We start from the raw sequence: 17,591 nt of genomic DNA, 5'->3' as shown, positions 1-17,591 counted from the left end.
AGTAAGACTTGTCAGAGACATGTAGTTCTTCGCACACGCCAACGGCCCTGCAGTAAGGCGACGGCATAAGGAATATTACATAATTTTTTTATGCTATTGTATTTGTATAATCTTGATTTGTTTTTCTATTGAGTTTCAGATTTACTGTACTAATTGGGACTTGTTCGGCTTTCTAACTTTTAATTAAATTCTGAAATAAAGGAGAGATAAATATTTGTCACATTCGCTACAGTAAAAAGTTTATTTTATCCTTCTAAATTAGTAGGTTGATCAGTAATGTTATGTCCTAGCGGCTAGATATTCGGCCACACCTTCTGTAATTTTGGAATATTTCTCTTTCACAATCATTATTCTTCTTTCAGCATTTTAGCTATTTAATATATTTCGTGGTGATTTATAATGAAACCAGCTTTTTCCCGCGACTTCGACCGCGTGGTTTGCGACTTGACAAAATTTTCATACAAACTTTCATCTCTATTTTATCCCCTTGGGGGTAGAATTTATCAAAATCCTTTCTTAGCGGATGCCTACGTCATAACATCTGCCTGCATTGCGTAAATTTCAGCTTGATCCGTCCAGTGGTTTTGGCGGTTGATAGATCACTATGTCAGTCAGTCACCTTTGATTTATATATATTTAGATATATTTCATGAAACCTTTGACATTGTCACTTTGACAGATGACGTCATACGCTCACTAGTAGCGCCATCTATCTTCAGAAACTAATAACTACTTCAAATGTAAAGACCTAAGTGATGTGTTCAATTCACAGCTTTTAAATACATTTGGTACAGCGAACATTTCAGGGGAGATCGCCGAGCTTACTTGATCTCGGGTAGTTCGATATTGCGAATAGAGCAGTACGCGTGAAAACGGTAAAGCGGCTAAATTCGGTTCATCGAACGTCCTGAGAATAAGTATTCACACAGTGCATCAAGATTTATCATATAACACTAATCATTTTATTACAGGACGAAATAACTTATAAAACATTCAAATATATTAATTTTCTTATCTAACCCACGTTTTCTGAGGTACATTTAGCGGTTTTCTCATAGGCCGTACATTCCGAACTGGCGGTAAATTCACTCTCTGTATCATTGACTATAAGTGTCAGCATTTGACCGATATGAATAAATGATTTGATTTTGGCAGTGTATCTATTCAATAGCGTTTAAACTCATATGAAAATGACAGTTTCAAATAAACTACCGCTAAATGTACTTCACAAACCAGGAGTAAGACTGCTATAATGTGTGTAAAAGTCTCGAAAGTTTAAAATATATTGTACAAATGTTGTTGGCAGATGTTCCAGTACCATGTGGCTGCGGGGATGAAGACGGTGGGCATCTCCGCGGCTGGCGGAGTCGGGCAGGCGACCGCGGACGAGATTATAGATGGGTATACGAAATACGACATGTATGAACTCGGCATCAATCGCTTCCTCGGGCTGCATAATAACAAGAGATTCTTAAGAGATCGAGTTAAGGAAGTTCCTGGTAAGTTTACATTTATTTTATACATTTTTGGAGATATAATACAAATAATATATTTTTTTGGAGAGTATTTTTATGAAAGCCAGCACTGGAAGCAAATAAAATAAAATATCAATCACATAGAACTGTATTATTATGAGTCACAATCTGTAGCAAAATAACAAGCTCTTTAAACATACAACTGAATTACTTCAACACTGAATTACAGACAAATGAATAGTGAGAAAAATACGGTTCGAACATTCAATCGGGCAGAGGTACCTCTGTTAGTGAGCTGTATACCTGAGTTAGTGAATGAACCCTAAGGAAAAGAAAGCCCAAAATGAGCTCGCAAGCCCTTTTATAGACGACGGATCGCCTGCAACTATATATGATTAAGCTCTATTAATTATAAACACTAACTAACATTTTCAATTGCGATATTTAATTCCTACATTACTACAATAATTTAATTATTCTTTTTTCAGGTGTGCACTACGGTCTCCCTTACCCGTTCCACGAGTTCGAGACTGGTCGTAACTTGCGTCTGTCACCTATATATCCCACCCTGCGGGACAACGGCGCCGTGTTCGGACAAGTCATGGGCTACGAGCGACCTACTTGGTTCGAGTCCCTCGGAGACACTAATATAGGTAGGTTAGGTATATATGTAAATATCGCATTAATTATATAATAGTAGTAATTAAAATAACGTCGACTATCGACTAGCGACGTCGATAAAGACGCCATTTTTTTTATTTCTGTTTCATTTTTAAAAAACAATGAGCGTAATTGTTTTTTGTACCCGTTTTAGGGAGTAATAAACAAGTTATTCATCGATTCTGGAATAATGTATTGTGAGTTACAGCACTATTGTATTATTAGTGCGATATATTAAATCGTGTCTTTTTCTTTTAGGGATAGCATCCTTGACTATTTTGTTTAGCAATTGAATTTATTAAATGTATACTTTACAATTGTTAAAGTGTGTTTTGTAGTGTAATTTTCTACCACTAACTATCGACTATAAACGTCGCTTTCGACAAATTTTGTATGAAAACTTGTCAGCGCCCCTAGTGAGTGTCATACGAACTAATTTTTAAAGTACTTTTTAGATGTCAAACTCTCGATAGAAATAGAAAATCACACTACATATTTGTGTTGAGATTTTAATATGAATATAAATGTTTGTGATAATTGTTAATGGTGACATTTTATTTAATTATTTCCTTGAGCGTTTATAGGTTACTAGCTGACCCGCGCAACTTCGCTTACGTCACATAAGAGAGAATAGTTCAAAATGTTCCCCGTTTTTGTAACATTTTTAACTGGTACTCTGCTCCTATTAGTCGTAGCGTGATGATATATAGCCAATAGCCTTCCTCGATAAATGGGCTATCTAACAATGAAAGAATTTTTGAAATCGGACCAGTAGTTCCTGAGATTAGCGCGTTCAAACAAACAAACAAACAAACTCCTCAGCTTTATAATATTAGTATAGATAATAACTAAACGAAATGTCGCTATATTTTATGTGACTTTTGTAAACAGGGAATGCCGTATCTTGCCTTCCTTTATAGTCTTCTTTTATTGAGATAGAAGAAGGCTATAGAGGAAGGAGAGGTATCATAACAACGATATAGAAGATTCGCGGCTGACGGAGATATACCACATCCAGCATTTAGAACATCAGTGACCTTTTTCAGCTGACGGTGGCCTGATTGATAGAGCTACATTTAATTATAATCTAGATGAATAATATTGCAAAAAGACATGAGTAAATGAGGTTTTCGAGGACGTTAAAGAAAGAGAGAAGTGTGGAAGAAATATTAGAAAGGCTGACTACACTACTATGAAATTCATAGCAAGGAAAAGAGAGTCTAGATTGTGCTTGCCTGTCTTGATAAGTAGTCAGACTATCTTCTAAGAAAATTAAGGACTTGAAGATACATGTGTCCCGCCTGTCAGCATATATCTGTCTCCCCGCGGAGACAATATATGCTCACGGGAGAGATTACACAGCATCGAGCAACTTTACAACAATATTTCTACTAAATTAATTACCGCTAAATGTACCTCAGAAACCTAAGACTAGCAACAGTAGCAACCTACTGAATATTGTGCAATAAATGTTTCATCGTTCCCAGATAACTTCCAGTTAGCTTGTCAGATGTCATTATCTTGTGGATAGGCTATCTGGAACTTATCTATCAACTGTGAAACTCGTTCAACGGCTTCTATGAAGACGACCGTTTACCTTGCCTTTTCTATTTTACAGGTATATATTTTGATAAACTGTTTTCATTCTTAACTTATGTCAATGTCTTCTATGTTTTTTATTCTTGGACGGACATATTCGCTTTGGTATTGTAGATGAATGTTCGAGAAAAATGCCGCTTCACATCGCCGCCTAATATATTTAAGCCGAATTGTGGCGATCAGACCCGAAGGAATACCCGATCGGCATAAGTCGATTATTATTAATTAGTTTAATTAAATATTAATTGCTTTGAGTCCGTTTATTTGTTCGATATATACTGCCGAACCGAATATGCCAACCGAATATATTTGTAGCAAGTTGTATTATTATGTGTGTGATATCAACTAATTATTCATTTTCGCATACATTTGTGTGTTCATGTGTTTCCACCCATCAAGCATTGAAAAAAGAAGAGTCACATCGTTCATTGCCCATCACTATGATTAAATAAGTTATTTCAAAAATGGTGTATCTCGTGGCTGTATCGTTTGTGATATGCCGTTTTTCGAAATTTCATATTTAGTCACTGATTTCAGTGCAGTCGACGGATCACGGTACAACGGCGGGGAATGTTTTGCCGCCCGGTACAAATACCCGTTCTCTGATGAGAACTGTATTTGCACCAGGTGGAGAGACATAGAAAACAACGTTTTACAACATCAAGAATAACAACATTTACACCAGATATCTTTGTATTTTTAAACTATAAACTGTTTTTTATGTGACTTGTATTCGATTCTCTACCACTATCGAACGACTAACTATCGAAAATGTTGTATGACTATTGGTTTAGCGCCTCTAGCGGGCGTCTTAGAAACTATTTTTGCAGTACAGTTTAAATATTAAACTCACGATACTCGATGGTTCCAATTGTAGAGAATCGTGCTGTAATATCAAAATATGTAATCAAACTTATTATGATCTTTTTCTCCATTTCATTGTGTATTATTGGTTATAACCATATTTTCACGTTACCTCATTTCTACATACATAATATCGCCTTTGCCCTATAGGGGTTGACAGGGACCAAAGAACGCCAAAACCTTGTTTCTTATGACAAATATTTCATTATAAAAAAAGAAAATATATAACACAATATAATATTGTCTACAGATCCGGCAGACAAGTCAACTAAGCCCCGCCCGTTCAAGATAGCGTACACGAAGACCTTTGGCAAGCCGCACTGGTTCGACCTAGTCCAGAGAGAGTACTGGGCTTGCAGGGAACGAGTCGGCATTGCTGATTACTCATCGTTCGCTAAAATTGATATACAGGTACATATTTGTAACTAGTCTCATTTTTTAAAGAGCTTTTCGGATATGGTTGAAAAAAATACTATGACGATTTCAAATACTTGTTAAAGTTAATGAAATATAGTATATTTGACTTTGACTTTGAGCTAAATTTTGTATTGCACAGCTATAAAAATCGCAGTATTTTTTTCGTTGTTAATGCAATTCTAAAGTCCCCAACCCGCAATTGGCCAGCGTGGTGGACTCAAGGCCTAACCCCTCCCTCATTACGGGAGGAGACCCTTGCCCAGCAATGGGACATTAATGGGTTAATTTTTTTTTATTATAATGCAATTCTGTTTGTTATTTAGATATTAACTATACTGTAAAACACTGATTTGTTCAAAATTCTTTATTACTGAAAAACAGTTTTGTAATTTGTTCAATACTTAAAAAGTGCTTATTCAATTTCTTGATACAATCTACGATTTTGACTTTTTACTGAAAAAAGCAGTTTTTTATTATCTCCTGTAAAGTATGAAAATACATATGGCGAATTTGGCACGCACAACCTTTATTTGAGGCTTTAAAGTTGATTGGTGTAAATCGATACAGTACAATTTTTATCTTTCAAAAGTTTCTTAGTATCAATCAGAGTCTTAACACAAACGAAATTTCCTTACCCTCTTATGCATAAAAACACATGAAGTTATGAAAGGCTCATAAAGTGTTTTGTTTCTTTCACTCCTTAGCGAAATGAAAAAGAGAAAACATATTATAGTAGTTTCATAACTAAAATAGGTTTATAGGGTGTTTATAAGAGGGTTAATTTTTTGTCTTCTAAACTAGTACTAAAGTGTTATGTCCTTGTTTACAGTCTCAAGGTCGCGAGGTGGTGGACTTCTTGCAGTATCTATGCTCGAACGACGTCGACGTCCCCATAGGGAGTATTATACACACGGGCATGCAGAATGAACGCGGCGGCTACGAGAACGATTGTAGTCTCGCTAGAATATCTGATAACCAGTAAGTATCGTTTAACTTAATTATTGACTAGCTGAGCGCAACTTCGCTTGCGTCACATAAGAGAGAATGGGTCAAAATTTTCACCGTTTTTGTAACATTTCTCGTTGCTACTTCGCTCCTAATGGCCGTAGCGTGATGTTATATAGCCTATAGCCTTCCTCGATAAATGGCCTATCTAACACCGAAAGAATTTTTCAAATCGGACCGGTAGTTCCTGAGATTAACGCGTTCAAACAAACAAACTCAGTTTTATAATATTAGTATAGATATATAACTAAATATAAATTTCTTTATTACAGTTACATGATGATAGCGCCAACAATACAACAAACAAGATGCAAAGTCTGGTTGAAACGTCACCTCCCCCGCAACGGGTCAGTGACCCTATCTGACGTCACGTCCATGTACACCGCTATATGCGTCATGGGGCCCTTCACCAGGTCTTTACTAAGCGAACTGACTGACACAGACCTGGCGCCTTCAAACTTCCCTTTTTTCACTTTCAAAGAGATCGATGTGGGTCTCGCTAATGGAATCAGAGCTATGAATTTAACGCATACGGGCGAGTTGGGATATGTACTTTATATTCCTAATGAGGTTAGTATCATATGTACATATTTATATACATACACACTTACATACATGAAATCACGCCTGTAAATTAAAACTTATAAAATTATAGGGATCGTATCAAGTGGTGTTCTTTAGTATCTACCTACCCCAATGGGAAAATGGCGTAATATTTCATAGTCATTATATGTCCATACAAATAAATAATAATAAAACTACGCCTGTAAATGCATTCCTATTCAGTTATAAGGATCATAACAAGTGCTCTGGTCTCTAACTACCCCTATAAGAAATATAATTGGCGTGAATTTTTGTATGGCATTATTTATTGTACGATAGTCAGTGTCAAATAAATATTAAAAACACTATTTTTCTTGTTCGCAGTTCGCTCTGCATGTATACAATCGTCTAATGACAGTCGGTGAGAAATACGGAATATCTCATGTCGGATACTACGCGTCTCGAGCTCTTCGTGTAGAAAAGTTCTTCGCCTTCTGGGGACAAGATCTCGACACGATGACCACACCGCTAGAGTGTGGACGCACTTGGCGAGTCAAATTTGATGTAAGGGTTTAGTTTACTCTGATAGTCTAGTTTTTGTCTGATAGTCCGACTATTTTTGCTGATAGTCTGAATATTTTGTCGATAGTCTGACTATTGTATATGGTAGTCCGATTATTCCGACAGTCTGACTCTTACCCTGATAGTCGGTCTGTTATTCTTGATAGTCTGACTATTATAACTGATAGTCCGATTATTCCGATAGTCTGACTATTTCTTTGATGGTCCTTTTCCCGATAGTCAATTATCTTCTCGATAGTCTGACTATTTTCTTGATAGTCATTATTTTCTGATTATACATTGTTAAATATAAATTACATTTGGCAATTCTAAACAATTAAATAACATAATCTTATAATATTGTTAACAGAAAGACATCCCCTTCATCGGTCGGGAAGCCCTACTGCGCCAGAGAGCTGAAGGCATCCGTCGTCAATACGTTCAGCTGCTTCTAACTGACCATGATCATGAGCTAGACCTATGGTCATGGGGTGGAGAACCCATCTATAGAGACGGCAACTACTGTGGTCAAACTACCACTACAAGTTATGGATTCACTTTCAAAAAACAGGTTTGTATTGCTTTGAAATTTATTTAGTCTTGGGTGAGCTAGGCTTTCAAATAATTTGGCTCAGCGAATAAGGGGTGATAGAGGTGAAGAGGTAGTTATTGAGGAAGGCGGAGAGGGGCTAATAATAGAGTGCAGAGAGGAAGAGGGGGTAATCACTGAGAAAAGGGGGGGTTACTATCATAATTTTACGACTGTTATACTCGAAAGTATAAGCAGAGGTGTATGAAAGGGTCTAGGATAGAGTCTAATGAAAAATAATTTGAAATTTGTATGGTTTTTACATTTTTGGCTTTGTTCTAAGGTGTGCCTTGGCTTCGTCGAGAATTTGGACGCGGATGGAATACCACAGAAAATTAATAACGACTTCGTACTAAGCGGCCACTATGAGATCGATATCGCTGGCATTAGGTAAATATACGCTACTGACTATCCAACACACAAAATGACTATCTAAAACACTATCTTTTTTTGAGATGACTATTAAAATCCCTTTAAGAACCCCCTGTTTTCTAAATTGAAGCAGGAAACTTAACCTTTCTTACTACCAGATTGGTTATTAAAAACTTTAAGATTTATTAGCCAGACTAAAAACTCAAAAAATGAAATAAAAAAAATAATATCAAATTATTTAGATCAAACACAGACACTTATGATAGTCAATTTTATAAAATAAACTCCAGTTCACAGGACTACTGAAAATATAATTTAATTATACATAACACACCAGTTATACCCAAAATTAACAATAAAGAACACAAACTAATACTATATATTTTTCAGATACGCTGCCAAAGTAAATTTGCATTCACCAAACTTGCCTACCAAGTACCCAGATAAGGAACGCGACGTGTACCAAGCGACGCGCAAACATCACGACCCACAGCAATACTTAGGAAGGCACTATCAACCCTAAAATACCTTTTAACAAACCCTAGAATACATTTTAACAACCCTAAAATAGGTATTTAAGAGCTGTTAATAGGTATTCTAGAGTTTTTAAAAAAAAACCCTAAAATACCTATTAACCCTAAAATACCTATTAATTACCCCTAAACATCGATAACTCCTAAGTATAATGAGTCAACTGACATTATAGTCTTTCTTTGTCTTATGGTCAGTGGTCAACCTAGTGTCAAAGTTGTTCAAGCCTGAAGGCCTTTGACGTGGCTTAACGATTGTTATCTTAACTGACAACAACCGGCGCCGACTTTTTACGTGCCCTCCGAAGCACGGAAGCCCAGCTCACATACCACTATGCGGTCACCCATCTATGGAATGACCGCGTCAAAGGTTGCTTAACCCACAGATCGTTTACCGACCAGTGAGCGCAGCTGGCTATGGGCGCCTCGATATTATAGTAATTTTACAGGAGAGCGATTTGAAGGCAAATTGTTCCTCTTCTTTTGGTATAAAATTATTTGATTTTTGTTATAATTACTCGGTAATTATTGTTCTTTTATAAGAAAAGTAATGCTAACATTAAGATCATTGTTTATTATGTACGTTTATATATAAATAATAAAATATCTAAATGTGGAAGTTGACTCAGTATACCTAGGACGTATTGATTTACCTTCAATTGGGTACTTGACTGTCAACGAAAAATTATTAAACTTGTACTCGTAAAAGGTTCATCCGAAATGCTCAAACTTCGGTAGCTCACCTTTTTTTGTTTGAAATTTTAATCATTACGAACTGAATCATTCTATTAGGCACTCATTTGATTCCAACGAAAATACGTGAAGAGACGCTACAAATATTTCTATACTAAAATTTGTTTTTGGCATTTCATAAAGAGTAGCTGATTTGACTGTTGTCAAGTACCCAATTCTAGCCTTTAACTAGCTTTCCGCCCGTGGCACCCTTTTCGGGAGGGAATTTTCAGAAATCCTCTTTCAGAGCTCCTCTACACTTGCTAAGGAATCTTCATAGCAAATTTCAAGTTTCTACGTTCAGTAGTTTCAGCTGTGCGTTGTCCATCAGTCATTCAGTAACGGAAGAGTTTTATATATTTATTCGAAAGGAAATGACGTCATCGTAGCCCCGATAGCTTTTTGTAAATATGGATTTTTAAATTGTGTAAATCGAAACGTTTTTGAAGGAGTCGCGTATCTTTTTGGCCGTTTAGTCACTCCCAGAGTATTTTTAAAATATAAAAATCATATTAGATTTCGTCTATGGTAGTTTATAGGTCGTACTTTATCTATGCTGCTATTGGTATAAGGTCAATTTATTAGTGTGGCAACACTTGTAGGTTTAACCATTCGTAATTAAAGTAAGAGATTTTATGCGTGTGTCTAGTAAAATAATAATTATTATAACATAATTAATTATAAAAAAAAAACAATTATGCGATGCGATAAAGGACTGCTATATATTTATAATGGAGTGGCTAATGCCTTAATTTTCTCATATAATAATTCAAAGTAGTTGAAGATTTAAGTCTAGTCTAAAATCAATTGATAGAAATAAATAACTAGGATTAAAACTATTTAAATAATCTACATGGTTACATCAAGTACATGTATTTAGGTACCCTGTTAGTATAAGAATGAAAAATGATTCGCAAGAAAGAACTAAAAAGTAGTAAATATACTGAGTTCGTAAAGAACAGTATATTAGTTATAAAATCACTTAAATATATCAATCACGTTAGTGTAAATAACTCATAAGATTTACGTTAAATGTCACATGTAAATTTCACATTTCTAAATCTTACACCCCGGCAGCGCGAGCGCATCTGTACCTACAATATTATTTTATCTTTATTCTTATCACGTTTGCAGCTAAAAAATTATTTCGCGGATACTTGTATAGTCTTTAAAATAATACATTTCTGAACCCAATCTTGTCATAATAACGGTATATTCCCAGTTGTACCCTTTAAGCTGTCACTGTTGGGGTGACAATGGGAATTTTCCCATTTGTCACCCTTACATTGACCAGTGAATTTTCCCAGTTGTCACCACGAGGAGACAGTGATAGAGGGGACAACTGGGAATTTACTATAATAACTACACATCTAATCAGCTTTTTAATACAATTTAAAATAAAAGACCTTCAATGTTAATTAGCTGTAAGGAACAATAATATATTGGCTTGTTCATAAGAAAGACATATACAGGATCTACCTCTAAAACGAGTAGCTGCAATAAATGATTACTTATTGTTTGGAAACTGGCGTCTTTGTTGTTAGTATCGTAGTATACATTTATAAGATTACGTTTTTGAATAAAATAACTTAAAATTTTGTTTTAAAATTAACAATGCAATCAAAAACTGGTAACGACTATCAAGAATCTTTGAAAATGACAGCCGGGATCCAGAATTTAACGTGCCTTCCGAACTGGAGGAACTCGGAATGTATAACATTCACAGAACAACCTCGGCTTTACTACCAACAACTGCCGCGCGGATCTCTGAGGTAAAGCAACGCTGTCACGAACTCCTGAAGGTAGATTACCACGTCGAGGTAGACCGCGTAAACGTAGGCGATACGAATTTCACAGCTATCCGGATGGTAGACAAGAAATAGCGAGGGATGGAGACCGATGGACGTGTTGGGGAGACGTTTGCTTAGCAATAGAACAATATCATTCAGAAAAACCGCGTCTAAAACTTATAAATGTTTCAGTGCCGAAAATTTAACTCAAAATTCTTGCAAAAATTCCTAGAAAAATAATATCGTAGCCTCCTGCCGCCCAAAATCAATTTTAATTAACTACTTATCTCAAAGAATATTTTGTTCTCGTGAACAATAAATGAATCGCCAAATGTGTTGCTTAGCGCTAAACTCAAAAACTTGTTGTTTTTTCAATAATCTTCTCATTTTGGTTCGGACGGAGAAAAAATAATGCAAAAAAAATAATATTTAAATAAAAAAAATTATGAATCGACTGTTAGGCGGTATGAAGTTCACCGAGTCTGGTTTATAATAAAATTATGCTATAATTACTTTTATATTATGTTCTTACTTATAATGGGCCGCAGGAGTCCCTTTATGTTTATGTTTGTACCTACACCTTTACAATCGCGACAGTGTGTAGTGGCGAGGTGAGACGAGGCGGTGCGAGCGCTCGAGGCTCTTTGAACCTGATCAGCACGTCACCTTGTTCTTCAGTGTCGAGGGTCTTTGTGTGCTGCAGTACCAGCACCTACACCACCGAGCTGCGACACTCACTCGATCTCCCCCCTCTTTTGATAATTGGTGATTATTTTCGACCTCACTTCTACCTTTTTAGTCCCTTTTTTCTCCTTCCAATGTTCCTTCCTCTTAAACCACTCGTGGTAAAGTAAATTCAACCGTGCGGCTCTTTGAACTAAAAAAGAAATAAATGTGGAAAGAAAGTGTTTAAAAAGTAAAATAACATATCGGCGCTGACGGTTTAATAAAACACGGAGGAACTCAGAATGTATAAAATGGTCACCCATCCGCAGAACAATGTTAGTAAGTGCAGCTTTACCTCGGAAAATACCAAAAAACCGCGTCTAAAATCATATCGACACTGAAACTGTAATAGTAAATTCATGCAAAAGATTTTTTTAAATACAATAATCTCTATAAATATTGAAACTCAAAGTCATTAGCTGCACTTGTTCCTTTATATTTATGTTTGTACCTAAACCTAACAATCGCGACAGTGTGTAGTGGCGAGGTGAGACGAGGCGGTGCGAGCGCTCGAGGCTCTTTGAACCTGATCAGCACGTCACCTTGTTCTTCAGTGTCGAGGGTCTTTGTGTGCTGCAGTACCAGCACCTACACCACCGAGCTGCGACACTCACTCGATCTCCCCCCTCTTTTGATCATTGATGATTTTGGAGCCCACTCCTACCTATTTAGTCCCATTTTTCTCCTTTCAATCTTCCCTCCCATTAAAACACTCGTGGCAAAGTATATTCAACCGTGCGACTCTTCAAAACTAAAAAATAAATAAAATGAATTATGCAATAATAGATTGTTCCCGAAAACGGTTTAATCTTACTAAAGTTTCGTGTCAAAAATGTCAGAAATAAGGTGTCTTAAAATTAAAAAACGTATCGGCGCTGAAATTATAATAAAACACAAAGTAACTCGAAATGTATAATATGGTCACCCATCCACGAAACAATCTCGGCAAGTGCAGTTTAACCTCAAAAAAAAAGAACCGCGTCTAAAATCATACCGACATTAAAAGTTTATAAGTAAATTCGTGTAAAAAACTTAAACAACAATCTCTATAAATATTGAATGTCAAGTCATTAGCTGCACTTGTTCCTTTATATTTATGTTTGTACCTAAACCTAACAATCGCGACAGTGTGTAGTGGCGAGGTGAGACGAGGCGGTGCGAGCGCTCGAGGCTCTTTGAACCTGATCAGCACGTCACCTTGTTCTTCAGTGTCGAGGGTCTTTGTGTGCTGCAATACCAGCACCTACACCACCGAGCTGCGACACTCACTCGATCTCCCCCCTCTTTTGATACTTGATGATTTTGGAGCCCACTCCTACCTTTTTAGTCCCTCTTTTATCTTTCCAATATTCCCTCCTTTAAAATGTTGTGAAGTAAATTCAAACGCAACTCTTTAAACCTAAAAAAATGTAATAATAACTTGTTTGCGAAACGGTTTAGTCGTATAAGTTACGTGTCAAAAAATATAACAGAAAGAAGTTAAATTATGTCGGAAATAACGTGTCTAAAAAAAATAAAATCCTATCGGCGCTGAAAGATTAGTAAAACACTGAGAAACTCGTAAAAGTGTAAAATATGGTCATCCATCCTCAAAACAATCTCGGCAAGTGCAGCTTAACCTCAGAAAAAACAAAAAAACTGCGTCCAAAATCATATCGACACTGAAAATTTAATAGTAAATTCATGTAAAAGATTAAAAAGAAACAATAATCTTCATAAATATTAAATGTCAAAGTTATTAGCTGCACTTGTTCCTATATTTATGTTTGTACCTAAACCTATACAATCGCGACTGTGTGTAGTGGCGAGGTGAGACGAGGCGGTGCGAGCGCTCGAGGCTCTTTGAACCTGATCAGCACGTCACCTTGTTCTTCAGTGTCGAGGGTCTTTGTGTGCTGCAGTACCAGCACCTACACCACCGAGCTGCGACACTCACTCGATCTCCCCCCTCTTTTGATCATTGATGATTTTCGAGCCCACTCCTACCTTTTTAGTCCCACTTTTCTCCATCCAATGTTCCCTCCTTTTAAAACACTCGTGGCAAAGTATATTCAACCGTGCGACCCTTTAAAATAAAAAAACGTTTCGTGTCAAGAAATAAATAAAATTATGTCAGAAAAACGTGTCTAAAATATTAAAAACGTATCGGCGCTGAAAGATTAGTAACACACTAAGAAACTCGTAAACATGTAAAATATGGTCATCCATCCTCAAAACAATCTCGGCAAGTGCAGCTTAACCTCAGAAAAAAAAAACAAAAAACCGCGTCTAAAATCATACCGACACTAAAAGTTCAGTAATAATCTCTACAAATATTAAATGTCAAAGTTATTAGCTGCACTTGTTCCTTTATATTCATTTTTGTACCTAAACCTAACAATCGCGACAGTGTGTAGTGGCGAGGTGAGACGAGGCGGTGCGAGCGCTCGAGGCTCTTTGAACCTGATCAGCACGTCACCTTGTTCTTCAGTGTCGAGGGTCTTTGTGTGCTGCAGTACCAGCACCTACACCACCGAGCTGCGACACTCACTCGATCTCCCCCCTCTTTTGATCATTGATGATTTTGGAGCCCACTCTTACCCTTTTAGTCCCTCTTTTCTCCTTCCAATGTTCCCTCCTTTAAAATGTTATAAAGTAAATTTAACCGTGTGACTCTTTAAACCAAAAAATAATTAAAATCAATTACTTAACAATAACTTAGTCGCGGAAACGGTTCAATCGTATAAATTATTTAAGTTGTGTGTCAAAAATTATACAGTTTTGGTCAGAATAAATTCTATAGCGTTTAAAATACTACGATACTAATACCAAAGGAGCTTTTCTTTCCTTTAATTTCCATTAGTAGCGGCTTTAAATGTGACACTTAGTTATAATCAAACACAAACAAATTGGCGATGCGCAGTTGAATTGATCAGAAATAGTTGTACATAAGAGAATATATAATTAATCCCGGGGAATCCCCGATGTATAAGGAATATGGACAATATATACACAGATAAAATATAACTGATTAAGTTAAAATTAGGTTTAATATAACAATTTGAGATTGGACGTTCGATTGAAATTTAATTCGAATTACTGTAAATAGTAATATTAAAAGAATATATACGATCTATTTTATTAAAATTAATAATGAATTAAACAAATAATAATTGATGAATTTTATACATTTAGGATTGACGTTATAGTGTACAGAAATAATCATCGTGGCATTATTTATTCGTTCATTCGTTCATTTATCGTTTCGATCATTCATTGTTCAACATTCACGATGTTCCTTTTTAAGTTCCCTCCCTAGGACGGAAACGCTCAAATCAAACACAAAACGGTCACCCATTATGGAATGTTCGCGCTAAAATTGCTTAACATGATCGTATATCAATCGGCGAGCGTAACTATTTTCTTTAACATCACAATCAAATCACAATTTTTTTTTATTTTTTTTGATAAATTATTACATATTATTATACAATCAAATATTTAATCTTTTTTTCACATTATACTTATACATTATTTAAATCATCACATCACAAAAAAATATAATAATTTTGCGTAATATTAAGACTTTGTAATATTATAATAATTATCACACAATGGCGGGCAAAAGTTGCAATATAAAAATTAAATTATAAAAACGAATCATTCGTATAAAAGAGTGTTTATAAAATTATTCATAGTTTCGAATAAGTCTAGTATTTATAACCGAAAAGGAATTCGGACACGTCGTTTGTCTAATGGTCTAAAAATAGTAAATAATACGAAAAAGAATAGCAACACTGCCGTGTTATATTTAAAATTAAATAATTATCGTCATTTATATAAATATATACAGGGTGTCCCAAAACTCAACGATAATCCGTGACAGGATGAAAGGCCAAGTCATACCGGTTCTAGGAAAAATAAAAAAAAAATTCCATATCACTTAGTTCAGCAATAATAGACACTTTTCAAAAAAGTTGAAATTTCACACCCTTGGTCGCATTTTCAAGTCCTGTGATCACCAATGTCACAATTTCGCTGTGTTTTTTTGAATTTCGTGATCTTCATTAAATATGCTATTAATCGTAAAACAAATTAATGCACAAAACATTGTTAATTTAATAAAAAAAGTTAAGTTTTAGTGAGTCATGGTTCACAAAAATATCGTTAGTTAACTTTGACGCTTCATATTGAAAAAAAAATGTACTACACTACCCTTGGCAAGTTATTTCAAAAGTTGGCGCATTTCATCAAAATTTCAAAATGGTGCAACACTTGTCACTTTTCTTGCCATTAAAAATGTTATTTTTATTTGAACGACGAGTATCCTCGAAAATGGATCGAACGCAGTCGTACAATTGTATGGCCTTCTCGTTCCCCCGATCTTAATCCAGTAGATATTTTTTACTGGGAATGTATAAAATAAAAAGTCTATTCAAAATCAATACAAAATCTATCAGAACTTCGCCAGAAAATTGACACAGCGTCAGAAGAAATAAATGCAAGGAATTTTGCTTGACTGGTGCAAAGATCTTTTGTACGCCGTTGCAGAGCCTGTATTCGTGCCAGAGGAAAGCAATTATTTTTAGTAAAGATGTAATTGAGTCAGTCCATAACCAATATTTAATGTAATAAACATAATAGGTAATGATAATAAAAAAAAAAGAATGAACGAACCATCGTTCTTATTAAATTATTCTCCTTAAACTAAAGTAATTCCGAATTGTTTTCCTCTGGCACGAATACAGGCTCTGCAACGCCTTACAAAAGACCTTTGCACCAGTCAAGCAAAATTCCTTGCATTTATTACCTCTGACGCTGTGTCAATTTTCTGGCGAAGTTCTGATAGATTTTGTATTGATTTCGAATAGAGTTTTTCTTTTACGCATTCCCAGTAAAAAATATCTACTGGATTTAGATCGCGGGAACGAGGACGCCATACAATTGTACCACTGCGTTCGTCCATTTTCGAGTATACTCGTCGTTCAAATAAAAATAACATTTATAATGGCAAGAAAAGTGACAAGTGTTGCACCATTTTGAAATTTTGATGAAATGCGCCAACTTTTGAAATAACTTGCCAAGGGTAGTGTAGTACATTTTTTTTTCAATATGAAGCGTCAAAGTTAACTAACGATATTTTTGTGAACGATGACTAACTAAAACTTAACTTTTTTTATTAAATTAACATTGTTTTGTGCATTAATTTGTTTTACGATTAATAGCATATTTAATGAAGATCACGAAATTCAGAAAAACACAGCGAAATTGTGACATTGGTGATCACAGGACTTGAAAATGCGACCAAGGGTGTGAAATTTCAACTTTTTTGAAAAGTGTCTATTATTGCTGAACTAAGTGATATGGAATTTTTTTTTTATTTTTCCTAGAACCGGTATGACTTGGCCTTTCATCCTGTCTCGGATTATCGTTGAGTTATGGGACACCCTGTATATAAATACGTACATATAATCACGTATGTTATATACAAAACCATGCATTCAGTATCTATGACGACTTATACTTAATATTTAATTCGCTTCTTGTTTCACACAACAGTTTGACAACTAAATCGATTAGTATTTCTAATGAGGCGAGTAGTTTTGTAGATGTTGTGTGTAGTTTAGTGTGTGCACAGAAACATTCACTTGTACAGATCGGTATTGTTTCTACCTGTAGTTAGACTAGTGCGTGTAACGTGAATTCTTACCGTGCTAGTTAGTAGATTGAATAAAAAATGCACTGACCA

General features: G+C 35.5%; 1 protein-coding gene across 1 annotated transcript in view; it reads left to right on the top strand.

Moving 5' to 3' along the window:
* LOC142986181 (pyruvate dehydrogenase phosphatase regulatory subunit, mitochondrial) overlaps positions 1–16,673 on the top strand; it is a 33,624-nt gene extending 16,951 nt beyond the window's left edge. The window contains exons 8-16 of the mRNA XM_076134502.1: positions 1,307–1,499; positions 1,964–2,128; positions 4,849–5,009; positions 5,845–5,993; positions 6,293–6,590; positions 6,948–7,127; positions 7,495–7,695; positions 7,997–8,103; positions 8,476–16,673. Coding sequence (XP_075990617.1) covers positions 1,307–1,499; positions 1,964–2,128; positions 4,849–5,009; positions 5,845–5,993; positions 6,293–6,590; positions 6,948–7,127; positions 7,495–7,695; positions 7,997–8,103; positions 8,476–8,608 — 1,587 coding nt within the window. The 3' untranslated portion in view covers positions 8,609–16,673. The remainder of the gene's footprint in view (positions 1–1,306; positions 1,500–1,963; positions 2,129–4,848; positions 5,010–5,844; positions 5,994–6,292; positions 6,591–6,947; positions 7,128–7,494; positions 7,696–7,996; positions 8,104–8,475) is intronic.
* The last annotated feature ends 918 nt before the right edge of the window (positions 16,674–17,591 follow it).

The sequence above is a fragment of the Anticarsia gemmatalis genome, chromosome Z (genome assembly GCF_050436995.1).
Source record: "Anticarsia gemmatalis isolate Benzon Research Colony breed Stoneville strain chromosome Z, ilAntGemm2 primary, whole genome shotgun sequence".
Lineage (NCBI taxonomy): Eukaryota > Metazoa > Arthropoda > Insecta > Lepidoptera > Erebidae > Anticarsia > Anticarsia gemmatalis.
The sequence above is the reverse complement of the archived record's forward strand: the minus strand, read 5'-3'. Positions and strand labels throughout refer to the sequence as shown.